Source organism: Oncorhynchus keta, unplaced genomic scaffold (genome assembly GCF_023373465.1).
Source record: "Oncorhynchus keta strain PuntledgeMale-10-30-2019 unplaced genomic scaffold, Oket_V2 Un_contig_1254_pilon_pilon, whole genome shotgun sequence".
NCBI lineage: Eukaryota > Metazoa > Chordata > Actinopteri > Salmoniformes > Salmonidae > Oncorhynchus > Oncorhynchus keta.
This window is the reverse complement of record NW_026277910.1, coordinates 499,300-526,142: the sequence shown is the minus strand read 5'-3', so window position 1 is coordinate 526,142 and position 26,843 is coordinate 499,300. Positions and strand designations below refer to the sequence as shown.

Below are 26,843 nucleotides of genomic sequence, written 5' to 3'. Positions count from 1 at the left end.
GTGTCGTTTGACTTAGCAAACGAGGATCGGATGTCATCGACCTTCTTTTCAAAATGGTTGACGAAGTCATCTGCAGAGAGGGAGGAGGGGGGATTCAGGAGGGAGGAGAAGGTGGCAAAGAGCTTCCTAGGGTTAGAGGCAGATGCTTGGAATTTAGAATGGTAGAAAGTGGCTTTAGCAGCAGAGACAGAGGAGGAAAATGTAGAGAGGAGGGAGTGAAAGGATGCCAGGTCCGCAGGGAGGCGAGTTTTCCTCCATTTCCGCTCGGCTGCCCGGAGCCCTGTTCTGTGAGCTCGCAATGAGTCGTCGAGCCACGGAGCGGGAGGGGAGGACCGAGCCGGCCTGGAGGATAGGGGACATAGAGAGTCAAAGGATGCAGAAAGGGAGGAGAGGAGGGTTGAGGAGGCAGAATCAGGAGATAGGTTGGAGAAAGTTTGAGCAGAGGGAAGAGATGATAGGATGGAAGAGGAGAGAGTAGCGGGGGAGAGAGAGCGAAGGTTGGGACGGCACGATACCATCCGAGTAGGGGCAGTGTGGGAAGTGTTGGATGAGAGCGAGAGGGAAAAGGATACAAGGTAGTGGTCGGAGACTTGGAGGGAGTTGCAATGAGGTTAGTGGAAGAACAGCATCTAGTAAAGATGAGGTCAAGCGTATTGCCTGCCTTGTGAGTAGGGGGAAGGTGAGAGGGTGAGGTCAAAAGAGGAGAGGAGTGGAAGGAAGGAGGCAGAGAGGAATGAGTCAAAGGTAGACGTGGGGAGGTTAAAGTCGCCCAGAACTGTGAGAGGTGAGCCGTCCTCAGGAAAGGAGCTTATCAAGGCATCAAGCTCATTGATGAACTCTCCAAGGGAACCTGGAGGGCGATAAATGATAAGGATGTTAAGCTTGAAAGGGCTGGTAACTGTGACAGCATGGAATTCAAAGGAGGCGATAGACAGATGGGTAAGGGGAGAAAGAGAGAAAGACCACTTGGGAGAGATGAGGATCCCGGTGCCACCACCCCGCTGACCAGGAGCTCTCGGGTGTGCGAGAACACGTGGGCGGACGAGGAGAGAGCAGTAGGAGTAGCAGTGTTATCTGTGGTGATCCATGTTTCCGTCAGTGCCAAGAAGTCAAGGGACTGGAGGGAGGCATAGGCTGAGATGAACTCTGCCTTGTTGGCCGCAGATCGGCAGTTCCAGAGGCTACCGGAGACCTGGAACTCCACGTGGGTCGTACGCGCTGGGACCACCAGATTAGGTGGCCGCGGCCACGCGGTGTGGAGCGTTTGTATGGTCTGTGCAGAGAGGAGAGAACAGGGATAGACAGACACATAGTTGACAGGCTACAGAAGAGGCTACGCTAATGCAAGGAGATTGAATGACAAGTGGACTACACGTCTCGAATGTTCAGAAAGTTAAGCTTACGTAGCAAGAATCTTATTGACTAAAATGATTAAAATGATACAGTACTGCTGAAGTAGGCTAGCTGGCAGTAGCTGCGTTGTTGACACTACACTAATCAAGTCGTTCCGTTGAGTGTAATAGTTTCTACAGTGCTACTATTCGGGGGCTAGCTGGCTAGCTAGCAGTGTTGTTTACGTTACGTTGCGTTAAAAGAACGACAATAGCTGGCTAGCTAACCTAGGAAATCGCTCTAGACTACACAATTATCTTTGAAACAAAGACGGCTATGTAGCTAGCTATGTAGCTAGCTACGATCAAACAAATCAAACCGTTGTGCTGTAATGAAGTGAAATGAAAATGTGATACTACCTGACCGGGTTGTTGAATTCGATTCAGTAGACGTGTGTGTGGTGACGTTGGCTAGCTGTTAGCTGTTAGCTGTTGGCTAGCTAGCAGAGTCTCCTACGTTAAGGACGACAAATAGCTGGCTAGCGAACCTCAGTGAATTAAGATAATCACTCCAAGACTACACACTCTAAACTACACAATTATCTTGGAAACAAAGACAGCTATGTAGCTAGCTAACACTAAACTAATCAAGTCGTTCAGTTGAGTGAATAGCACTACAGTGATGCTAATCTGTGGGCGTTAGCTAGCGTTTGCTAGCTCCTGGGCGAATAGCAGTGAAGGCTACGTTAGGGCGACGAAATACGATAATTATGCAATTATCTCTGATACAAGGACGGCTATGTAGCTAGCTAAGAAGAAATTGCTAAGATTAGACAAATCAAGGTATGACACAGTGGTGTGTCCAGTGAGTTATTATGAGTTATGACACAGTGGTGTGTCCAGAGAGTTATTATACGGTACAAAACAGTGGTGTGTCCAGTATGACAATTTGCACTGGTTGTCAGCTAAACAGCCGGTAATACTTTTTCCACTTCATATTAACCAGTCTACCTTTAATTTAAAAGTTTAAATTCTGTAGTCAGAAAATTAAGTTGAGCCCTCTCCTCCTAGAATGAACGATATGCATCTCTTAGCGATCTATTGAGAGGAAAGTCACCCGTCAGTCACAAAGCGAGCAATGACAGGGGACACTGCTGGTTTGACAGTCTGTTCCACCTCCTGGTACCTGTGTGATGTGTGCGCTGTAGCTGGTTGCAGTCAAATTTCATTACATTAAAGAGGGAGAGAGCATGATGCTCCTTCGAGTGAATTTGCACATACATTACAATGGTAAGGGGTAACGAATGATGAGTCGAAATTAACTTAGCCTAGTTTTCTGGCAAATTATTTTCTTTTCTTTTGTGTTTCACATAGCCAGCCACGCAGAGTCGTGGTGCATAGGCCATTTACTCAAATTTGAATTGCCACATGCTCTGTAGACAACGGGTGTAGACGAACAGTAAAATGCTTACTTATGGGTCCGTTTCCAACAACGCAGAGTTAAAGATATTATTAAATAGAAATAGTGACCTGAGGAATAAAAATAACTTCGCTATACACACACAGTAATTAGAAAAGACCATGGCTGTGTGTAGGGAGCATGAGAAGACCATGGCTGTGTGTAGGGAGCATGAGAAGAGCATGGCTGTGTGTAGGGAGCATGAGAAGAGCATGGCTGTGTGTAGGGAGCACGAATACGCACTGCATCGATTATATTCAACGCAGGACACGCTAGATAAACTAGTATCATCAACCATGTAGAATTACCTAGTGATTATGATTGATTGATTGTTTTTTATAAGATAAGTTTAATGCTAGCTAGCAACTTACCTTGTCTTCTACTGCATGCGCGTAACTGGCAGGCTCCTCGTGGAGAGCAATGAGAGGCAGGTGGTTAGAGCGTTGGACTAGTGAACTGTAAGGTTGCAAGATTGAATCCCCGAGCTGACAATGTAAAAATCTGTCGTTCTGCCCTTGAACAAGGCAAGTTAACCCTAACCGTTCCTAGGCCTAGGTCATTGAAAATAAGAATGTGTTCTTAACTGACTTGCCTAGTTAAATAAAGGTGTAAAACAAATTAGGCCAAATCTGTGTCCATAAATACCGATTTCGGATTGTTAAGAAAACTTGAAATCGGCCCTAATTAATCGGCCATTCCGATTACTCGGTCGACCTCTACTACACATCAATACGCACACACGCAGCCCGACAGCTGCAGCTTAACTAGGTCTATCCTTGCAGCACTCGACCACAGGACTGGACAATAATCAAGATAAGACAAAACTAGACCCCGCAGGACTTTTTCTCTGGGAAGTAAACTCAATTAAAGCATTAAATCATTTAGCTGCGTGTTTTGGATGGAATCAAGGCATTAGAATGTACCGGAGGCCACCAACACCAAGCTGGCCCGTGGGGACCTGTCTGGCCCCTTTTTCTAGTTGGCTGGCTACTCCATATGCTTTTGGAAAACACTGCCAGTATGTTGCCTTTTTAGATGTCCATGATGATGATGACGAGTCGGATCTTCCTCTCCTAACTCTAACCCCAGGCTGTGTCAGCAGAGTCCTCCGCCCCCACGAAGAAGAGAAACAGAAAGAAAACAGAGACACATGTTAAAGGATTCCCTTGTTCTAAAGAACTAGAGAAGACAAAGCCAATCAGGAAGAGGAGGCTGGACTCAGCCAGCCAGTTAGCAGCCTCCCAGACCAAGAAGAGGAAGAGAGCAGCAGCCAGTCCTGAGCCAGAGGGCTCTGGCAGTGAGGAGCGTCCAGAGTCCCCCAGTGACAGCATAGACCAGGCCAACGGGGCCAAGAAGACTAACGGAGGAGGCCCCAAGAAGGAATCTGTCTGTCAGGTGAGAACAGCTCATCTCCTAGTGTTGGGGGAGGAGTTTCAGTGTGTTCTGTTTGTAGATGTGTGGGTCACTATGTTGCTGTCTGTTGTCGGTGTGGGGTTCACTATGCTGCTGTCTGTTGTCGGTGTGGGGTTCACTATGTTGCTGTCTGTTGTCGGTGTGGGGTTCACTATGTTGCTGTCTGTTGTCGGTGTGGGGTTCACTATGTTGCTGTCTGTTGTCGGTGTGGGGTTCACTATGTTGCTGTCTGTTGTCGGTGTGGGGTTCACTATGTTGCTGTCTGTTGTCGGTGTGGGGTTCACTATGCTGCTGTCTGTCGGTGTGGGGTTCACTATGTTGCTGTCTGTCTGTTGTCGGTGTGGGGTTCACTATGTTGCTGTCTGTCGGTGTGGGGTTCACTATGTTGCTGTCTGTTGTCGGTGTGGGGTTCACTATGCTGCTGTCTGTTGTCGGTGTGGGGTTCACTATGCTGCTGTCTGTTGTCGGTGTGGGGTTCACTATGCTGCTGTCTGTTGTCTGTGTGGGGTTCACTATGCTGCTGACTGTTGTCGGTGTGGGGTTCACTATGTTGCTGTCTGTCTGTTGTCGGTGTGGGGTTCACTATGTTGCTGTCTGTCTGTTGTCGGTGTGGGGTTCACTATGTTGCTGTCTGTCTGTTGTCGGTGTGGGGTTCACTATGCTGCTGTCTGTTGTCGGTGTGGGGTTCACTATGCTGCTGTCTGTTGTCGGTGTGGGGTTCACTATGCTGCTGACTGTTGTCTGTGTGGGGTTCACTATGCTGCTGACTGTTGTCGGTGTGGGGTTCACTATGTTGCTGTCTGTCGGTGTGGGGTTCACTATGTTGCTGTCTGTTGTCGGTGTGGGGTTCACTATGCTGCTGTCTGTTGTCGGTGTGGGGTTCACTATGTTGCTGTCTGTTGTCGGTGTGGGGTTCACTATGTTGCTGTCTGTTGTCGGTGTGGGGTTCACTATGTTGCTGTCTGTTGTCGGTGTGGGGTTCACTATGCTGCTGTCTGTCGGTGTGGGGTTCACTATGCTGCTGTCTGTTGTCGGCGTGGGGTTCACTATGCTGCTGTCTGTCGGTGTGGGGTTCACTATGCTGCTGTCTGTCGGTGTGGGGTTCACTATGCTGCTGTCTGTCGGTGTGGGGTTCACTATGTTGCTGTCTGTTGTCGGTGTGGGGTTCACTATGTTGCTGTCTGTTGTCGGTGTGGGGTTCACTATGCTGTTGTCGGTGTGGGGTTCACTATGTTGCTGTCTGTCTGTTGTCGGTGTGGGGTTCACTATGTTGCTGTCTGTCGGTGTGGGGTTCACTATGCTGCTGTCTGTTGTCGGTGTGGGGTTCACTATGCTGCTGTCTGTTGTCGGTGTGGGGTTCACTATGCTGCTGTCTGTTGTCGGTGTGGGGTTCACTATGCTGCTGACTGTTGTCGGTGTGGGGTTCACTATGTTGCTGTCTGTCTGTTGTCGGTGTGGGGTTCACTATGCTGCTGACTGTTGTCGGTGTGGGGTTCACTATGCTGCTGTCTGTTGTCGGTGTGGGGTTCACTATGTTGCTGTCTGTCTGTTGTCGGTGTGGGGTTCACTATGCTGCTGTCTGTTGTCGGTGTGGGGTTCACTATGCTGCTGACTGTCTGTGTGGGGTTCACTATGCTGCTGTCTGTCTGTTGTCGGTGTGGGGTTCACTATGCTGCTGACTGTTGTCGGTGTGGGGTTCACTATGTTGCTGTCTGTTGTCGGTGTGGGGTTCACTATGTTGCTGTCTGTTGTCGGTGTGGGGTTCACTATGTTGCTGTCTGTTGTCGGTGTGGGGTTCACTATGTTGCTGACTGTCTGTTGTCGGTGTGGGGTTCACTATGCTGCTGTCTGTCGGTGTGGGGTTCACTATGTTGCTGACTGTCTGTTGTCGGTGTGGGGTTCACTATGTTGCTGTCTGTCTGTTGTCGGTGTGGGGTTCACTATGTTGCTGTCTGTCGGTGTGGGGTTCACTATGTTGCTGTCTGTCTGTTGTCGGTGTGGGGTTCACTATGTTGCTGTCTGTCTGTTGTCGGTGTGGGGTTCACTATGTTGCTGTCTGTCTGTTGTCGGTGTGGGGTTCACTATGTTGCTGTCTGTCTGTTGTCGGTGTGGGGTTCACTATGTTGCTGTCTGTCGGTGTGGGGTTCACTATGTTGCTGTCTGTCGGTGTGGGGTTCACTATGCTGCTGTCTGTTGTCGGTGTGGGGTTCACTATGCTGCTGTCTGTTGTCGGTGTGGGGTTCACTATGCTGCTGACTGTTGTCGGTGTGGGGTTCACTATGTTGCTGTCTGTCGGTGTGGGGTTCACTATGTTGCTGTCTGTCTGTTGTCGGTGTGGGGTTCACTATGTTGCTGTCTGTCTGTTGTCGGTGTGGGGTTCACTATGTTGCTGTCTGTCTGTTGTCGGTGTGGGGTTCACTATGCTGCTGTCTGTTGTCTGTGTGGGGTTCACTATGCTGCTGTCTGTCGGTGTGGGGTTCACTATGCTGCTGTCTGTTGTCTGTGTGGGGTTCACTATGTTGCTGTCTGTTGTCGGTGTGGGGTTCACTATGCTGCTGACTGTTGTCGGTGTGGGGTTCACTATGTTGCTGTCTGTCTGTTGTCGGTGTGGGGTTCACTATGCTGCTGACTGTTGTCGGTGTGGGGTTCACTATGTTGCTGTCTGTTGTCGGTGTGGGGTTCACTATGTTGCTGTCTGTTGTCGGTGTGGGGTTCACTATGTTGCTGTCTGTCTGTTGTCGGTGTGGGGTTCACTATGTTGCTGACTGTTGTCGGTGTGGGGTTCACTATGTTGCTGTCTGTCTGTTGTCGGTGTGGGGTTCACTATGCTGCTGACTGTTGTCTGTGTGGGGTTCACTATGCTGCTGTCTGTTGTCTGTGTGGGGTTCATTATGCTGCTGACTGTTGTCGGTGTGGGGTTCACTATGTTGCTGTCTGTCTGTTGTCGGTGTGGGGTTCACTATGCTGCTGTCTGTTGTCGGTGTGGGGTTCACTATGCTGCTGTCTGTTGTCGGTGTGGGGTTCACTATGTTGCTGTCTGTCTGTTGTCGGTGTGGGGTTCACTATGCTGCTGTCTGTCTGTTGTCGGTGTGGGGTTCACTATGTTGCTGTCTGTCTGTTGTCGGTGTGGGGTTCACTATGCTGCTGTCTGTCTGTTGTCGGTGTGGGGTTCACTATGCTGCTGACTGTTGTCGGTGTGGGGTTCACTATGTTGCTGTCTGTCTGTTGTCGGTGTGGGGTTCACTATGTTGCTGTCTGTTGTCGGTGTGGGGTTCACTATGCTGCTGACTGTTGTCGGTGTGGGGTTCACTATGTTGCTGTCTGTTGTCGGTGTGGGGTTCACTATGTTGCTGTCTGTTGTCGGTGTGGGGTTCACTATGCTGCTGACTGTTGTCGGTGTGGGGTTCACTATGCTGCTGACTGTTGTCGGTGTGGGGTTCACTATGCTGCTGACTGTTGTCGGTGTGGGGTTCACTATGTTGCTGTCTGTCTGTTGTCGGTGTGGGGTTCACTATGTTGCTGTCTGTTGTCGGTGTGGGGTTCACTATGTTGCTGTCTGTTGTCGGTGTGGGGTTCACTATGCTGCTGTCTGTTGTCGGTGTGGGGTTCACTATGTTGCTGTCTGTCGGTGTGGGGTTCACTATGCTGCTGTCTGTCGGTGTGGGGTTCACTATGCTGCTGTCTGTTGTCGGTGTGGGGTTCACTATGCTGCTGTCTGTCGGTGTGGGGTTCACTATGCTGCTGTCTGTTGTCGGTGTGGGGTTCACTATGCTGCTGTCTGTTGTCGGTGTGGGGTTCACTATGTTGCTGACTTGTCGGTGTGGGGTTCACTATGTTGCTGTCTGTCGGTGTGGGGTTCACTATGCTGTTGTCTGTTGTCGGTGTGGGGTTCACTATGCTGTTGTCTGTTGTCGGTGTGGGGTTCACTATGTTGCTGTCTGTTGGTGTGGGGTTCACTATGTTGCTGTCTGTCGGTGTGGGGTTCACTATGTTGCTGTCTGTCGGTGTTGGGTTCAATATGTTGCTGACGGTGTTTGTTGTAGGTGTGTGAGCAGGCTGGAGAGGATGTGGTGCCATGTGAGGGTCAGTGCTGTGGGTCCTTTCACCTCTCCTGTCTAGGATCCACCCTGAAACCACAGGACAAGCTGCTCTGTCCAGACTGCACCTCAGGTAAGAACAGGGTCATCCTGTCTGTAGCACCTCAGGTAAGAACAGGGTCATCCTGTCTGTAGCACCTCAGGTAAGAACAGGGTCATCCTGTCTGTAGCAGCTCAGGTGATGACTGGTTAACCCCATCTCTCCGTCTCTCTCCAGTGTTTCACCCTGACTCCGTCTCTCTCCAGTGTTTCACCCTGACTCCGTCTCTCTCCAGTGTTTCACCCTGACTCCGTCTCTCTCCAGTGTTTCACCCTGACTCCGTCTCTCTCCAGTGTTTCACCCTGACTCCGTCTCTCTCCAGTGTTTCACCCTGACTGTGTTTCACCCTGACCTGACTGACTCCGTCTCTCTCCAGTGTTTCACCCTGACTCCGTCTCTCTCCAGTGTTTCACCCTGACTCCGTCTCTCTCCAGTGTTTCACCCTGACTCCGTCTCTCTCCAGTGTTTCACCCTGACTCCGTCTCTCTCCAGTGTTTCACCCTGACTCCGTCTCTCTCCAGTGTTTCACCCCCTGACTCCGTCTCTCTCCAGTGTTTCACCCTGAGTGTTTCTGACTCCGTCTCTCTCCAGTGTTTCACCCTGACTCCGTCTCTCTCCAGTGTTTCACCCTGACTCCGTCTCTCTCCAGTGTTTCACCCCGTGTGTTTCACCCTCCGTCTCTCTCCAGTGTTTCACCCCTGACTCCGTCTCTCTCCAGTGTTTCACCCTGACTCCGTCTCTCTCCAGTGTTTCACCCTGACTCCGTCTCTCTCCAGTGTTTCACCCTGACTGACTCCGTCTCTCTCCAGTGTTTCACCCTGACTCCGTCTCTCTCCAGTGTTTCACCCTGACTCCGTCTCTCTCCAGTGTTTCACCCTGACTCCGTCTCTCTCCAGTGTTTCACCCTGACTCCGTCTCTCTCCAGTGTTTCACCCTGACTCCGTCTCTCTCCAGTGTTTCACCCTGACTCCGTCTCTCTCCAGTGTTTCACCCTGACTCCGTCTCTCTCCAGTGTTTCACCCTGACTGACACCCTGACTCCGTCTCTCTCAGTGTTTCACCCTGACTCCGTCTCTCTCCAGTGTTTCACCCTGACTCCGTCTCTCTCCAGTGTTTCACCCTGACTCCGTCTCTCTCCAGTGTTTCACCCTGACTCCGTCTCTCTCCAGTGTTTCACCCTGACTCCGTCTCTCTCCAGTGTTTCACCCTGACTCCGTCTCTCTCCAGTGTTTCACCCTGACTCCGTCTCTCTCCAGTGTTTCACCCTGACTCCGTCTCTCTCCAGTGTTTCACCCTGACTCCGTCTCTCTCCAGTGTTTCACCCTGACTCCGTCTCTCTCCAGGGGTGCACCAGTGTTTCAGCTGTAAGCTATCGGAGGGGGAGGTGCATCGCTGTAACGTGCAGCACTGTGGGAAGTTCTACCATGAAGCCTGCGTCCGCCCCAACGCCCTCACGGTTTTCGACAAGGGCTTCCGCTGCCCCCTCCACTCCTGTCTCAGCTGCCACTCTAAACCCAAGGCTACCAAGGGTGAGTCAGTACCCTAACCCTAGGCTACCAAGGGTGAGTCAGTACCCTAACCCTAGGCTACCAAGGGTGAGTCAGTACCCTAACCCTAGGCTACCAAGGGTGAGTCAGTACCCTAACCCTAGGCTACCAAGGGTGAGTCAGTACCCTAACCCTAGGCTACCAAGGGTGAGTCAGTACCCTAACCCTAGGCTACCGGGGTGAGAGTCAGTACCCTAACCCTAGACTACCGAGGGTGAAGCAGACTGGGTCCCTGACCCCAGACTACCGAGGGTGAAGCAGACTGGGTCCCTAACCCTAGACTACCGAGGGTGAAGCAGACTGGGTCCCTAACCCTAGACTACCGAGGGTGAAGCAGACTGGGTCCCTAACCCTAGACTACCGAGGGTGAAGCAGACTGGGTCCCTGACCCTAGACTACCGAGGGTGAAGCAGACTGGGTCCCTGACCCTAGACTACCGAGGGTGAAGCAGACTGGGTCCCTAACCCTAGACTACCGAGGGTGAAGCAGACTGGGTCCCTGACCCTAGACTACCGAGGGTGAAGCAGACTGGGTCCCTTACCCTAGACTACCGAGGGTGAAGCAGACTGGGTCCCTAACCCTAGACTACCGAGGGTGAAGCAGACTGGGTCCCTAACCCTAGACTACAGAGGGTGAAGCAGACTGGGTCCCTGACCCTAGACTACCGAGGGTGAAGCAGACTGGGTCCCTAACCCTAGACTACCGAGGGTGAAGCAGACTGGGTCCCTGACCATTAAACACTTTCCCTGAGATGATTTAGTCAATGGCTAGTTTTAACTCTGAGATCTGTCGGCTGTTGGTCAGGGACCGAAATGTCTTTAGTTGAGCAGTCGGAAATAGAACTTTCTTTTTCTTCCATGGTGTCTGACTGGCTCCTGTCTGAGTGGACTGATCCGTTGGGATGGCCCAGTCCGTCACTCTAAGACGTGCTACTGAAATTGCATATGGTTATATGTGGTTATATTAAGTAAGAACATTGGTGCAACACTAATAAAAATGATTTTATAACATGCGCGTTCTCCTGCATTGGATAGTGGTCGCTGTCCGTGGTTCTGAAACACATCAGTGTGGTTTTAAATTGGCGCCTTTTCCTAGACCAAGTTGCGATTGGCATAATGGCGTTGAGAACAATGGAGGCAGCAGCAGAGGGAGGTATTAAGGAAACAGCCCTTGACTTATTTTCTAAGAAAAGTGAGGAGAGAGGAAACTCCAACTTAATTATGTCTATAATCAATATCCTAACTGTTAATGTCCCGGGCTTTATAAATCAAAATCAAATTTTATTTGTCACGTGCGCCAAATAGAAAAGGTATTGTGAAATGCTTACTTACGAGCCCTTAATCAACAATACAGAGGTTTAAAAAACAAAATAATATGTCTATATAGGAGTATCAGTACCGAGTCAATGTGCAAAGGTATGGTTAGTAGAGGTAATTGAGGTAATATGTACATATAGGTAGGTGTATAGTGACTATACATAGTTAATAAACAGAGTGGCAGCAGCATCATATGCGTGTTGTAGTGTTTGGGTAGAGACAAGGGAGTGTGTTTGAGTAGAGTCAAGGGAGTGTGTTTGGGTAGAGACAAGGGAGTGTGTTTGGGTAGAGACAAGGGAGTGTGTTTGGGTAGAGACAAGGGAGTGTGTTTGGGTAGAGACAAGGGAGTGTGTTTGGGTAGAGACAAGGGAGTGTGTTTGGGTAGAGACAAGGGAGTGTGTTTGGGTAGAGACAAGGGAGTGTGTTTGGGTAGAGACAAGGGAGTGTGTTTGGGTAGAGACAAGGGAGTGTGTTTGGGTAGAGTCAAGGGAGTGTGTTTGGGTAGAGACAAGGGAGTGTGTTTGGGTAGAGTCAAGGGAGTGTGTTTGGGTAGAGACAAGGGAGTGTGTTTGGGTAGAGTCAAGGGAGTGTGTTTGGGTAGAGTCAAGGGAGTGTGTTTGGGTAGAGACAAGGGAGGGTGTTTGGGTAGAGACAAGGGAGGGTGTTTGGGTAGAGACAAGGGAGGGTGTTTGGGTAGAGACAAGGGAGGGTGTTTGGGTAGAGACAAGGGAGGGTGTTTGGGTAGAGACAAGTGAGTGTGTTTGGGTAGAGACAAGTGAGTGTGTTTGGGTAGAGACAAGTGAGTGTGTTTGGGTAGAGTCAAGGGAGTGTGTTTGGGTAGAGTCAAGGGAGTGTGTTTGGGTAGAGTCAAGGGAGTGTGTTTGGGTAGAGTCAAGGGAGTGTGTTTGGGTAGAGTCAAGGGAGTGTGTTTGGGTAGAGTCAAGGGAGTGTGTTTGGGTAGAGTCAAGGGAGTGTGTTTGGGTAGAGTCAAGGGAGTGTGTTTGGGTAGAGTCAAGGGAGTGTGTTTGGGTAGAGTCAAGGGAGTGTGTTTGGGTAGAGTCAAGGGAGTGTGTTTGGGTAGAGACAAGGGAGTGTGTTTGGGTAGAGACAAGGGAGTGTGTTTGGGTAGAGACAAGGGAGTGTGTTTGGGTAGAGTCAAGGGAGTGTGTTTGGGTAGAGTCAAGGGAGTGTGTTTGGGTAGAGTCAAGGGAGTGTGTTTGGGTAGAGTCAAGGGAGTGTGTTTGGGTAGAGACAAGGGAGTGTGTTTGGGTAGAGACAAGGGAGTGTGTTTGGGTAGAGTCAAGGGAGTGTGTTTGGGTAGAGTCAAGGGAGTGTGTTTGGGTAGAGTCAAGGGAGTGTGTTTGGGTAGAGTCAAGGGAGTGTGTTTGGGTAGAGTCAAGGGAGTGTGTTTGGGTAGAGACAAGGGAGTGTGTTTGGGTAGAGACAAGGGAGGGTGTTTGGGTAGAGACAAGGGAGGGTGTTTGGGTAGAGTCAAGGGAGGGTGTTTGGGTAGAGTCAAGGGAGTGTGTTTGGGTAGAGACAAGGGAGTGTGTTTGGGTAGAGACAAGGGAGGGTGTTTGGGTAGAGACAAGGGAGTGTGTTTGGGTAGAGTCAAGGGAGTGTGTTTGGGTAGAGTCAAGGGAGTGTGTTTGGGTAGAGTCAAGGGAGTGTGTTTGGGTAGAGACAAGGGAGTGTGTTTGGGTAGAGACAAGGGAGTGTGTTTGGGTAGAGACAAGGGAGTGTGTTTGGGTAGAGACAAGGGAGTGTGTTTGGGTAGAGACAAGGGAGGGTGTTTGGGTAGAGACAAGGGAGGGTGTTTGGGTAGAGACAAGGGAGTGTGTTTGGGTAGAGACAAGGGAGGGTGTTTGGGTAGAGACAAGGGAGGGTGTTTGGGTAGAGACAAGGGAGTGTGTTTGGGTAGAGTCAAGGGAGTGTGTTTGGGTAGAGTCAAGGGAGTGTGTTTGGGTAGAGACAAGGGAGTGTGTTTGGGTAGCTCCTTTACCCTCCTTACAGCAGCCTTGTAGAACCACCATGGAGCTGGAGACCTACAATACACCACGATATTTACCTGTTTCCAGTTAGTTTTTCACTTCCTCTTCATCCATTTTTTTGTTACGGTGTTCAGAGTTTATAACCATTTTTATTGATGCGATGACAGGCTATAGGTCAGTCTTTATTGGTCACATGCGCGCAACGCTTACATGTTTTACATTGAGGGAATGTTTTTCCTAAACAAATTAGGGATTTCTGAAAAATAACTTTTCAGTCAGTGAAACAAGTAAAAAAAACAACATGGCTGAAATTGTTGCCGCTTCAGCTGTAGAAGGGAGGAGAGCGACTATAAGCACCAATCACACAGGCACCGGCGATCTTTCTGCTGTAGAAGGGAGGAGAGCGACTATAGGCACCAATCACACAGGCACCGGGATCTTTCTGCTGTAGAAGGGAGGAGAGCGACTATGGGCACCAATCACACAGGCACCGGCGATCTTTCTGCTGTAGAAGGGAGGAGCGCGACTGTGGGCACCAATCACACAGGCACCTGCCGTCTTTCAGCTGTAGAAGGGAGGAGAGCGACTATGGGCACCAATCACACAGGCACCGGCGATCTTTCTGCTGTAGAAGGGAGGAGAGCGACTATGGGCACCAATCACACAGGCACCGGCGATCTTTCTGCTGTAGAAGGGAGGAGAGCGACTATGGGCACCAATCACACAGGCACCGGCGATCTTTCTGCTGTAGAAGGGAGGAGAGCGACTGTGGGCACCAATCACACAGGCACCTGCGGTCTTTTTCTTTTTTACACAGCATGGCCATCTTGAGTCATTTGAGACTTAATTATTCAATCAAACAGTGTGCTTAAAGCGTCCGACATGCTCGGTGCAAATAGTTTATTTTATTCAAAAACACAGGGTGGAACAATTAAAATGGGTTGGTCTGGGGGGAAATCAGCTTTAGACACAGAACTCTTGGTCGACCAACATTTATTTTGGGAGGGAGGGGGACAGCCCTAGAGATCTGACTGTCCATGGTCTATGAGGTCAGATGTGTTAATATCATGTGGTGTATTGTAGGTAAGCTGATGGCAGGTGTGTTAATATCGTGGTGTATTGTAGGTAAGCTGATGTCAGGTGTGTTAATATTGTGGTGTATTGTAGGTAAGCTGATGTTAGGTGTGTTAATATAATAGTGTATTGTTGGTAAGCTGATGTTAGGTGTGTTAATATTGTGGTGTATTGTAGGACAGGTGTGTTAATATAATAGTGTATTGTAGGTAAGCTGATGTTAGGTGTGTTAATATAATAGTGTATTGTTGGTAAGCTGATGTCAGGTGTGTTAATATTGTGGTGTATTGTAGGTAAGCTGATGTTAGGTGTGTTAATATTGTGGTGTATTGTAGGTAAGCTGATGTTAGGTGTGTTAATATCGTGGTGTATTGTAGGTAAGCTGATGTCAGGTGTGTTAATATCGTGGTGTATTGTTGGACAGGTGTGTTAATATAATAGTGTATTGTAGGTAAGCTGATGTTAGGTGTGTTAATATCGTGGTGTATTGTAGGTAAGCTGATGTCAGGTGTGTTAATATCGTGGTGTATTGTTGGTAAGCTGATGTCAGGTGTGTTAATATCGTGGTGTATTGTTGGACAGGTGTGTTAATATAATAGTGTATTGTAGGTAAGCTGATGTCAGGTGTGTTAATATAATAGTGTATTGTAGGTAAGCTGATGTCAGGTGTGTTAATATAATAGTGTATTGTAGGTAAGCTGATGTCAGGTGTGTTAATATCGTGGTGTATTGTAGGTAAGCTGATGTCAGGTGTGTTAATATCGTGGTGTATTGTAGGTAAGCTGATGGCAGGTGTGTTAATATCGTGGTGTATTGTTGGTAAGCTGATGTCAGGTGTGTTAATATCGTGGTGTATTGTAGGTAAGCTGATGCGTTGCCTGCGCTGCCCGGTGGCGTACCATACAGGAGAGGTGTGTGTTGCGGCTGGCAGTGAGATGTTGACCCCACCACCATCATCTGCACCAACCATTTCTCACCCAAGAAGGGCTACAGCCACCACTCTCATGTTAACGTCAGCTGGTGCTTCGTCTGCTCCAAAGGTACAGATGCACAACTACACAGATACACAACCAACTACACTTATCAACTATACACACACTCTAACTACACAGATGCACAGCCACGAACTAGTCAACTTGTCCATTGTTTGGTCAATAGGCTGTTGGTCGACAGATCTTTTTGTTGTTGTCGCGCAGTAGCATATAAAGTGCATTCAGACCCCTTGACTCCCCCCTCATCAATCTACAAACAATACCCCATAATGACAGCACAATACCCCATAATGACAGCACAATACCCCATACTGACATCACAATACCCCATAATGACAGCACAATACCCCATAATGACAGCACAATACCCCATAATGACATCACAATAGCCCATAATGACAGCACAATACCCCATAATGACAGCACAATACCCCATAATGACAGCACAATACCCCATAATGACATCACAATACCCCATAATGACATCACAATAGCCCATAATGACAAAGCACAAAAAACAGATTCCTTATTTACATAAGTATTCAGACCCTTTGCTAAGAGACTAAATAGAGCTCAGGTGCATCCTATTTCTATTGATCATCCTTTAGATGTTTCAACAATTGTATTTGAGTCCACCTGTGGTAAATTCTATTGATTGGACATGATTTGGAAAGGCACACACCTGTCTATGTAATGTCCCACAGTTGACAGTGCATGTCAGAGCTGAAACCACCACTCACACGTCAGCTACACAATTGTGTTCTGAACAGTAGTTAGTCTGTAGTCCAAGCAGGAGAGACATGTTGCCTTGTGCATTAGTCAGATACTGTCTGTCGTCCTGTAGGTGGTCAGCTCCTGTGCTGTGAGTCGTGTCCAGCTGCGTTCCATCCAGACTGTCTGAACATCGACATGCCGGATGGCAGCTGGTTCTGTAACGACTGCCGGGCCGGAAAGAAACCCAAATACAGAGACATCATCTGGGTCAAACTGGGCAACTACAGGTCAGTGCAGAGACCTTTTAAAATTGTATTTTTTTTATTTCACCTTTATTTAACCAGGTAGGCTAGTTGAGAACACCTTTATTTAACCAGGTAGGCTAGTTGAGAACACCTTTATTTAACCAGGTAGGCTAGTTGAGAACACCTTTATTTAACCAGGTAGGCTAGTTGAGAACACCTTTATTTAACCAGGTAGGCTAGTTGAGAACACCTTTATTTAACCAGGTAGGCCAGTTGAGAACACCTTCATTTAACCAGGTAGGCTAGTTGAGAACACCTTTATTTAACCAGGTAGGCCAGTTGAGAACACCTTTATTTAACCAGGTAGGCTAGTTGAGAACACCTTTATTTAACCAGGTAGGCTAGTTGAGAACACCTTCATTTAACCAGGTAGGCCAGTTGAGAACACCTTTATTTAACCAGGTAGGCTAGTTGAGAACACCTTTATTTAACCAGGTAGGCTAGTTGAGAACACCTTTATTTAACCAGGTAGGCCAGTTGAGAACGCCTTTATTTAACCAGGTAGGCTAGTTGAGAACACCTTTATTTAACCAGGTAGGCTAGTTGAGAACGCCTTTATTTAACCAGGTAGGCCGGTTGAGAACGCCTTTATTTAACCAGGTAGGCTAGTTGAGAACACCTTTATTTAACCAGGTAGGCTAGTTGAGAACACCTTTATTTAACCAGGTAGGCTAGTTGAGAACAAGTTCCCTTTATTTAACCAGGTAGGCCAGTTGAGAACAAGTTATCATTTACAACTGCGACCTGGCCAAGATAAAGCATAGCATTACAACAACACAGAGTTACACATGGAATAAACAAACATACAGTAGAAAAATCTATATACAGCATGTGCAAATGAGGTAGGATAAGGGAGGTAAGGAAATAAATAGGCCATGGTGACAAAGTAATTACAATATAGCAAGTAAACACTGGAATGGTAGATGTGCAGAAGATTAATGAATGTGCAAGTAGAGATACTGGGGTGCAAAGGAGCAAGATAAATAAATAAATACAGTATGGGGATGAGGTAGATAGATGGGTTGTTTACAGATGGGCTATGTACAGGTGCAGTGATCTGTGAGCTGCTCTGACATCTGGTGCTTAAAGCTAGTGAGGGAGGTAAGTGTATCCAGCTTCAGAGAGTTTTGCAGTTCGTTCCAGTCATTGGCAGCAGAGAACTGGAAGGAGAGGCGGCCAAAGGAAGAATTGGCTTTGGGGATGACCAGTGAGATATACCTGCTGGAGCGCGTGCTACGGGTGGGTGCTGCTATGGTGACCAGTGAGCTGAGATATGGCGGAGCTTTACCTAGCAGAGACTACGGGTCAGTCAGCAGTATGTTTGTGTAGAGCACTGCCTCCTCTCTCCCTTGGCCTAACTAACCCTAATCCTGTCCAGGTGGTGGCCTGCAGAGATCCATCACCCTCGGAACATCCCCACCAACATCCAGCACCTTCGCCACGAGATCGGAGAGTTCCCAGTCTTCTTCTTTGGTTCTAAGGACTACTTCTGGACGCACCAGGGCCGAGTTTTCCCCTACATGGAGGGAGACCGGGGCAGCAGGTTCCAGAGGAATGGGATAGGGAAGGTCTTCAAGAACGGTGAGCTGGAGTATACAGCCCGCCCCCATCTTGATCATATTGTATCCTCTAAGCCAGGGTTTCCCTAACTCTGTCCTGCCACTCCCCCACCTGTTAGCCGTTGTGTCGTGCCAATGAACAGCCCTTAGCCGTTGTATATTGGTATATATATTAGCCGTGGTATATTGGTATATATATTAGCCGTGGTATATTGGTGTATATATATTAGCCGTGGTATATTGGTATATATTAGCCGTGGTATATTGGTATATATAGTAGCCGTGGTATATTGGTATATATAGTAGCGGTGGTATATTGACACCCCTTTGGGCCTTATTGCTTAATTATAGTATCACTTACAGTAACTGTCAACATGCGTACATAACATGGTCAAAGGTATGTGGACACCCTTCAAATTAGTGAATTAGGCTATTTTAGCCACACCTGTTGCTGACCGGTGTATAAAATCGAGCACACAGCCATACAGTCTCCATAGACAAACATTGGCAGTAGACTAGAACTCAGCGACTTTCAACGTGCACCGTCATTTCCAACTAGTCAGTTCACCAGATTTCTGCCCTGATTTACTAAGTGCTGTAATTGTGAAGTGGAAACGTCTAGGAGCAACAACGGCTCAGCCATGAAGTGGGGCGGCAGGGGAGCCTAGTGGTTAGAGTGTTGGACTAGTAACCGAAAGGTTGCAAGTTCGAATCCCCGAGCTGACAAGCAACAAGTCTGTCGTTCTGCCCCTGAACAGGCAGTTAACCCACTGTTCCTAGGCCGTCGTTGAAAATAAGAATTTGTTTTTAACTGACTTGCCTAGTAAAATAAAGGTTAAAAAAAAATATTAAAAAAAATAAAAAGTGGCAGGCCACACAAGCTCACAGAACGGGACTGCAGAGTGCTGAAGTGCGTAACGCGTTTAAATGACCTGTCCTCGGTTGCAACACTCACTACTGAGTTCCAAACTGCCTCTGGAAGCAACATCAGCACAAGAACTGTTCGTCTGGAGCTTCATGAAATGGGTTGACAGCCACAAACAAGACTAAGATCACCGTGTGCATTTCCAAGCGTCGACTGGATTGTGTAAAGCTCGCCGCCATTGGATTTTTGAGCAGTGGAAACGAGTCTTGAATCACCCTTCACCATCTGGCACATCTGAAGGGACAAATTTGGGTTTGGCGATGCCAGGAGAACGCTACCTGCCCCAATGCGTAAGTGCCAACTGTAAAGTTTGGTGGAGGAGGGATAGTTCCAGTGAAGGGACATCTTAACGCTACAGCATACAATCACATTCTAGACGATTCTGTGCTTCCAACTTTGTCGTAACAGCCCTTTCCTGTTTCAGCATGACAACGCCCCTGTGCACAAAGCAAGGTCAGACAGAAATAGTTTGTCGATCGGTGTGGAAGAACTTGACTGGCCTTGAGAGCCCGACCTCAACCCCATCAAACACCTTTGGGATGAATTGGAATGCTGACTAAGAGCCAGGCCTAATCGCCCAACATCAGTGCCCGACCTCACTTATGCTCTAGTGGCCGAATGAAACGGGGACTTGCTTCCAATGTTCCAACATCTAGTGGAACGCCTTCCCAGAAGAGTGGAGGCTGTTATAGCAGCAATGTTCCTACATCTAGTGGAAAGCCGTCCCAGAAGAGTGGAGGCTGTTATAGCAGCAATGTTCCTACATCTAGTGGAAAGCCTTCCCAGAAGAGTGGAGGCTGTTATCGCAGCAATGTTCCTACATCTAGTGGAAAGCCTTCCCAGAAGAGTGGAGGCTGTTATAGCAGCAATGTTCCAACATCTAGTGGAAAGCCTTCCCAGGGGAGTGGAGGCTGTTATAGCAGCAATGTTCCAACATCTAGTGGAACGCCTTCCCAGAAGAGTGGAGGCTGTTATAGCAGCAATGTTCCTACATCTAGTGGAAAGCCTTCCCAGAAGAGTGGAGGCTGTTATAGCAGCAATGTTCCTACATCTAGTGGAAAGCCTTCCCAGAAGAGTGGAGGCTGTTATAGCAGCAATGTTCCTACATCTAGTGGAAAGCCTTCCCAGAAGAGTGGAGGCTGTTATAGCAGCAATGTTCCAACATCTAGTGGAACGTCTTCCCAGAAGAGTGGAGGCTGTTATAGCAGCAATGTTCCAACATCTAGGGGAAAGCCTTCCCAGGGGAGTGGAGGCTGTTATAGCAGCAATGTTCCAACATCTAGTGGAAAGCCTTCCCAGAATAGTGGAGGCTGTTATAGCAGCAATGTTCCAACATCTAGTGGAAAGCCTTCCCAGAGGAGTGGAGGCTGTTATAGCAGCAATGTTCCAACATCAAGTGGAAAGCCTTCCCAGAAGAGTGGAGGCTATTATAGCAGCAGTGTTCCAACATCTAGTGGAAAACCTTCCCAGAAGAGTGGAGGCTATTATAGCAGCAATGTTCCAACATCTAGTGGAAAGCCTTCCCAGAAGAGTGGAGGCTGTTATAGCAGCAATGTTCCAACATCTAGTGGAAAGCCTTCACAGAATAGTGGAGGCTGTTATAGCAGCAATGTTCCAACATCTAGTGGAAAAGCCTTCCCACAAGAGTGGGGGCTGTTATAGCAGCAATGTTCCTACATCTAGTGGAAAGCCTTCCCAGAAGAGTGGAGGCTGTTATAGCAGCAATGTTCCAACATCTAGTGGAAAGCCTTCCCAGAATAGTGGAGGCTGTTATAGCAGCAATGTTCCAACATCTAGTGGAAAGCCTTCCCAGAAGAGTGGAGGCTGTTATAGCAGCAATGTTCCAACATCTAGTGGAAAGCCTTCCCAGAAAAGTGGAGGCTGTTATAGCAGTAAGGGGGGGACCAACTCCATATTAATGCCAGAGATGTTGGAATGACATGTTAGAGCAGACTTTTGATCATGTAGTGTGTGAATGTACAGTTGAAGTCGGAAGTTTACATACACCTTAGCCAAATACATTTAAATTCAGTTTTTCACAATTCCTGACATTTAATCCAAGTAAATATTCCCTGTTTTAGGTCAGTTAGGATCACCACTTGCGAAATGTCAGAATAATAGTAGAGAGAGTGATTTATTTCAGCTTTTATTTCTTTGATCACATTCCCAGTGGGTCAGAAGTTTACATACACTCAATTAGTATTTGGTAGCATTGCCTTTAAATTGTTTAACTTGGTTCAAACATTTCGGGTAGCCTTCCACAAGCTTCCCACAATAAGTTGGGTGAATTTTGGCCCATTCCTCCTGATAGAGCTGCTGTAACTGAGTCAGGTTTGTAGGCCTCCTTGCCCGCACACGCTTTTTCAGTTCTGCCCACACATTTTCTATGGGATTGAGGTCAGGGCTTTGTGATGGCCACTCCAATACCTTGACTTTGATGTCCTTAAGCCATTTTGCCACAACTTTGGAAGTATGCTTGGGGTCATTGTCCATTTGGAAGACCCATATGCGACCAAGCTTTAACTTCCAGACTGTCTTGAGATGCTGCTTCAATATATTCACATAATTTTCCTCCGTCGTGATGCCATCTATTTTGTCAAGTGCACCAGTCCCTCCTGCAACAAAGCACCCCCTCAACATTATGCTGCCACCCCGTGCTTCGTGGTTGAGATGGTGTTCTTCGGCTTGCAAGCCTCCCCTTTCTCCTCCAAACAAAATGATGGTCATTATGGCCAAACAGTTACATTTTTGTTTAATCGGACCAGAGGACATTTCTCCAAAAAGTACAATCTTTGTCCCCATGTGCAGTTGCAAACCGTAGCCTGGCTTTTTTTTTTTTTTTTATGTCGGTTTTTGAGCAGTGGCTTCTTCCTTGCTGAGCAGCCTTTCAGGTTATGTCGATTATAGGACTCGTTTTACTGTGGATATAGATACTTTTGTACCTGTTTTCTTCAGCATCTTCACAAGGTCTTTTGCTGTTGTTCTGGGATCGATTTGCACTTTTCTCACCAAAGCACGTTCATCTCTAGGAGACTTAACGCGTCTCTTTCCTGAGCGGTATGATGGCTGCATGGTCGCATTGTGTTTATACTTGCGTACTATTGTTTGTACAGATGAACGTGGTACCTTCAGGCATTTGGAAATTGCTCCCAAGGATGAAGCAGATTTGTGGAGGTCTAGAATTTTGTGATTTGAGGAGGTTTTGGCTGATCTCTTTTGATATTCCCATGGTGTCAAGCAAGGAGGCACTGAGTTTGAAGGTAGACCTTGAAACATCCACAGGTACACCTCCAATTGACTCGAAGGATGTCAATTAGACTATCAGAAGCTTCTAAAGCCGTGACATAATTTTCTGGAATTTTCCAAGCTGTTTAAAGGCATAGTCAATGTAGTGTATGTAAACTTCTGACCCACTGGATTTGTGATACAGTGAAATCATCTGTCTGTAATCAATTGTTGGAAAAATGACTTGTGTCATGCACAAAGTAGATGTCCTAACCGACTTTCCAAAACTATCGTTTGTTAATAAGAATTTTGTGGAGTGGTTGAAAAAGGAGTTTTGATGACTCCAACCTAAGTGTAGGTAAACTTCTGACTTCAACTGTGTGTGTGATAGATATATATATATATATAAGTGAAGCACTTACAATGCAAGTGGCGCATTGATACTTTTTCCAGTTTTCAGTGATCAGTTTTCCTTGGGCTTTTCGATGAAACGCAGGCTCTGTTATAGTCACAGCCGTGATTTAACCAGTTTTAGAAACGTCAGTGTTTTCTATCCACACATACTAATCATATGCATATACTATATTCCTGGCATGAGTAGCAGGACGCTGAAATGTTGCACGATTTTTAACAGAATGTTTGAAAAAGTAGGGGGTAGGATTAACAGGTTTTAAGACTGTTGGAAAAGCATTCCAGGTGAAGCTGGTTGAGAGAATGGGTGGCTTCTTTGAAGATTCAAAAAAATATTATGATTTAACTCTTTGATTTTCTACATGATACCATATGTGAAGAGGTGATTTCGGGATGCTGGCCTTCTAGGCAGAGTTGCAAAGAAAAAGCCACATCTCAGATGGGCCAATAAAAATAAAAGATGGGCAAAAGAACACAGACACTGGACAGAGGAACTCTGCCTAGAAGGCCAGCATTCCTGAGTCGCCTCTTCACTGTTGACGTTGAGACTGTGGTTTTGCGGGTACTATTTAATGAAGCTGCCAGTTGAGGCGTCTGTTTCTCAAACTAGACACACTAATGTACTTGTCCTCTTGCTCAGTTGTGCACCGGGGCCTCCCACTCTTTCTTTTCTTGTTAGAGACAGTTTGCGCTGTTCTGTGACGGGAGTAGTCCACAGTGTTGTATGAGATCTTCAGTTTCTTGGCAATTTCTCGCATGGAATAGCCATCATTTCTCAGAACAAGAATAGACTGACGAGTTTCAGAAGAAAGTGATTTGTTTCTGGCCATTTTGAGCCTGTAATCAAAGTCATAGCTGATGATGCTCCAGATACTCAACTAGTCTAAAGAAGGCCAGTTTTATTGCTTCTTTAATCAGGACAGTTTTCACCTGTGCTAACATAACTGCAAACAGGTTTTCTAATGATCAATTAGCCTTTTAAAATGATAAACTTGGATAAGCTAACACAGCATGCCATTGGAAAACGAGTGAGGGTTGCTGATAATGGACCTATGTAGATATTCCATTTAAAAATCTGCATTTTCCAGTTTAACAATTTCTACACTGTATTTCTGATCAATTTGATGTTATTTTAATGGACAAATAATTGCTTTTCTTTCAAAAACAAGGACATTTCTACATTTCTACTTCTACTTTTGAACGGTAGTGTGTATATATATATATATATATATATATACCTCAAGTCTTGGGTATGATTCTAAGTTAGGGACACCTGTGTTTGGGGAGTTTCTCCCCTTTTCTGCAGATCCTCTCAAGCTCTGTCAGGTTGGATGGGGAGTGTCTCTGCACAGCTATTTTCAGATCTCTCCAGAGTTGTAAGATCGTGTTCAAGTCCGGGCTCTGGCAGGGCCACCCAAGGACATTGAGACTTGTCCTGAAGCCACTCGTGCCTTGTCTTGGCTGTGTGCTTAGGGTTGTTGTCCTGTTAGGTCAACCTTCGCCCCAGTCTGAGGTCCTGAGTGCCTCGAGCAGATTTTCATCAAGGATATCTCTGTACTTTGCTCTTTCCCTCGATCCTGACGAGTATTTTTGTATTTATTATGGATTCCCTTTAACTGCTGCCCTACTCTTCCTGGGGTCCAGCAAATTTAAGGCAGTTCTAACATTTTAAAAGCATTACAATACATACACAGATTTCACAACACACTGTGTGCCCTCAGGCCCCTACTCCACCACTACCACATCTACAGTATGTGTGTTTGTATAGTCCGTATGTTATTGTGTTTATGCATGTCTGTCCCTATGTTTGTTGCTTTCACGGTCACTGATGTTCCATAATTATCTTTAATCTTTATTTTAATTATACTGTGTGTGTGTGTGTGTGTGTGTGTGTCTCTTCACAGTCCCCGCTGTTACATAAGGTGTATTTTTCTGTTTTTTAAATCTAATTTTACTGCTTGCATCAGTTACTTGATGTGGAATGAATAGAGTTCCATGTAGTCATGGCTTGATGTGGAATAGAGTTCCATGTAGTCATGGCTCTATGTAGTACTGTGGAATAGAGTTCCATGTAGTCATGGCTCTATGTAATAGTACTGTGGAATAGAGTTCCATGTAGTCATGGCTCTATGTAGTACTGTGGAATAGAGTTCCATGTAGTCATGGCTCTATGTAGTACTGTGGAATAGAGTTCCATGTAGTCATGGCTCTATGTAGTACTGTGGAATAGAGTTCCATGTAGTCATGGCTCTATGTTGTACTGTGGAATAGAGTTCCATGTAGTCATGGCTCTATGTAGTACTGTGGAATAGAGTTCCATGTAGTCATGGCTCTATGTAGTACTGTGTGCCTCCCATAGTCTGTTCTGGACTTGGGGGCTGTGAGGTGGGGTATCCATGGGTGTCTGAGCTGTGCACCAGTAATTTAAACAGACAGCTCGGTGCATTCATCTTGTCAATACCTCTCATAAATACAAGCAGTTATGAAATCAATCTCTCCTCCACTTTGAGGCAGGAGAGATTGACATGCATATTATTGACGTTAGCTCTAAAACTAGGGCCTGTAGGACCTGCCTTGCTGATAGTGTTTAAGAAGGCAGCGCAGCGCTTTATTATGGACAGACTTCTCCCCATCTCAACTACTGTTGTATCAATATGTTTTGACCATGACAGTTTACAATCCAGGGTTACTCCAAGCAGTTTAGTCACCTCAACTTGCTCAATTTTCACATTATTTATTACAAGATATAGTTTAAGTTTACAGTTTAGTGAATGATTTGTCCCAAATACAATGCTTTAATGATTTCATAAACCTTGTTTCTTAAAGCTACATATGTTAACATGGGCTATTTTGAGCACTTCTTCTCGGATGCTTGTTTCTATTGTTTTACTGGGAAGCTTAGCAGAAGTAGATATGGTCATGTTGTTTATGTTAGTGTAGGGTGAGCTGCACACAGTGGACTTTTTTTATGGCCTCAGTGCTATCAGTATTAAATCTGGTTCGTAGGCACATGATTACTGCATACAATAGCTGTAGGAACAGGGCAGTTAGAGGGACACATATTAGGTTACTTTGTCTTTCAACGCCCCTGGTATAATGTACATTAACTGAGCTGGGCTTGGGTCATTGATAGGTCATTGTCTCAATGTATAATTCTCTGAAGTAATCCAGGAACCCAATGATTTGTCCACAAAAGTTACACCCATTAAACTGCAATCACGTAGCCAGTTGTGAAGAGAGATTCCTGCTAAAGTGTTCAATGCCACTATTCAGCGAGGGCACAGGGCCAGATTTGATGGGTCTTTTATTAGTGTCTAGCAGAGAGCCAATCAGCTCACATTTCTTGCCATGGAGCAAGAAACACTTACTTTTGGTCAAAGTTCAAAAGTACGTACTGCAGTGCATCTCTTAATGGACTGCACTAGATTTGACAGTTCTTGCTGTGAGATGTCAACCCACTTTTCCACCAAGGTCCCGGACATTTCTGTGGGGAATGGCCCTAGCCCTCACCCTCCGATCCAACAGGTCCCAGACGTGCTCAATGGGATTGAGATCCGGGATCTTCACTGGCCATGGCAGAACACTGACATTCCTTTCTTGCAGGAAATCAGACTTACTGCTCGTTCTATGCGTGGTGGCATTGTCATGCTGGAGGGTCATGTCAGGATGAGCCTGCAGGAAGTGTACCACATGAGGGAGGAGGATGTCTTCCCTGTAACACACAGCGTTGAGATTGCCTGCAATGACAACAAGCTCAGTCCGATGATGCTGCGACACACCGACCACGACGGACCCTCCACCTGCAAATCGATCCCGCTCCAGAGTACAGGCCTCGGTGCAACGCATTCCTTCGATGATAAACGCAAATCCGACCATCACCCCTTGTGAGACAAAACGGCGACTCGTTAGTGAAGAGCACTTTTTGCCAGTCTTGTCCGGTCCAGCGATGGTGGGTTTGTGCCCATAGGCAATGTTGTTGCCAGTGATGTCAAGTGAGGACCTGCCTTACAACAGGCCTATAAGCCCTCAGTCCAGCCTCTCTCAGCCTATTGGGGACAGTCTGAGCACTGATGGAGGGATTGTGCGTTCCTGATGTAACTCGGGCAGTTGTTGTTGCCCTCCTGTACCTGTCCCGCAGGTGCGATGTTCAGATGTAGCAATCCTGTGCAGGTGTTGTTACACGTGGTCTGCCACTGTGAGGACGATCAGCTGTCCGTCCTGTCTCCCTGAAGCGCTGTCTAAGGCGTCTCACAGTACGGACGTTGCGATTTATTGCCGTGGCCACATCTGCAGTCCTCAGGCCTCCTTGCCGAAGGCACGTTCACGCAGATAAGGATCTCTGGGCATCTTTTGGTGTTTTTCAGAGTCAGTAGTAGAAAGGCCTCTTTAGTGTCCTAAGTTTTTATAACTGTGACCTTAATTGCCCACCGTCTGTAAGCTGTTCG

The 26,843-nt window shown here is 47.2% G+C and overlaps 1 protein-coding gene and 1 long non-coding RNA gene across 2 annotated transcripts in view; both read left to right on the top strand.

Moving 5' to 3' along the window:
* The window catches only part of LOC127917967 (histone-lysine N-methyltransferase NSD2-like), a 44,973-nt gene that overhangs the window by 6,382 nt on the left and 11,748 nt on the right, over nucleotides 1-26,843 (top strand). Inside the window, 7 exon segments of the mRNA XM_052501127.1 lie at nucleotides 3,880-4,185; nucleotides 8,247-8,373; nucleotides 9,683-9,868; nucleotides 15,129-15,209; nucleotides 15,212-15,307; nucleotides 16,104-16,260; nucleotides 17,657-17,859. Of these exon segments, the coding sequence (XP_052357087.1) occupies nucleotides 3,880-4,185; nucleotides 8,247-8,373; nucleotides 9,683-9,868; nucleotides 15,129-15,209; nucleotides 15,212-15,307; nucleotides 16,104-16,260; nucleotides 17,657-17,859 (1,156 nt within the window).
* Nucleotides 14,202-15,114, top strand: LOC127917984 (uncharacterized). Its single transcript, XR_008098236.1, has 3 exons — nucleotides 14,202-14,318; nucleotides 14,361-14,575; nucleotides 14,618-15,114. It is a non-coding gene; the product is annotated as an uncharacterized LOC127917984 (long non-coding RNA).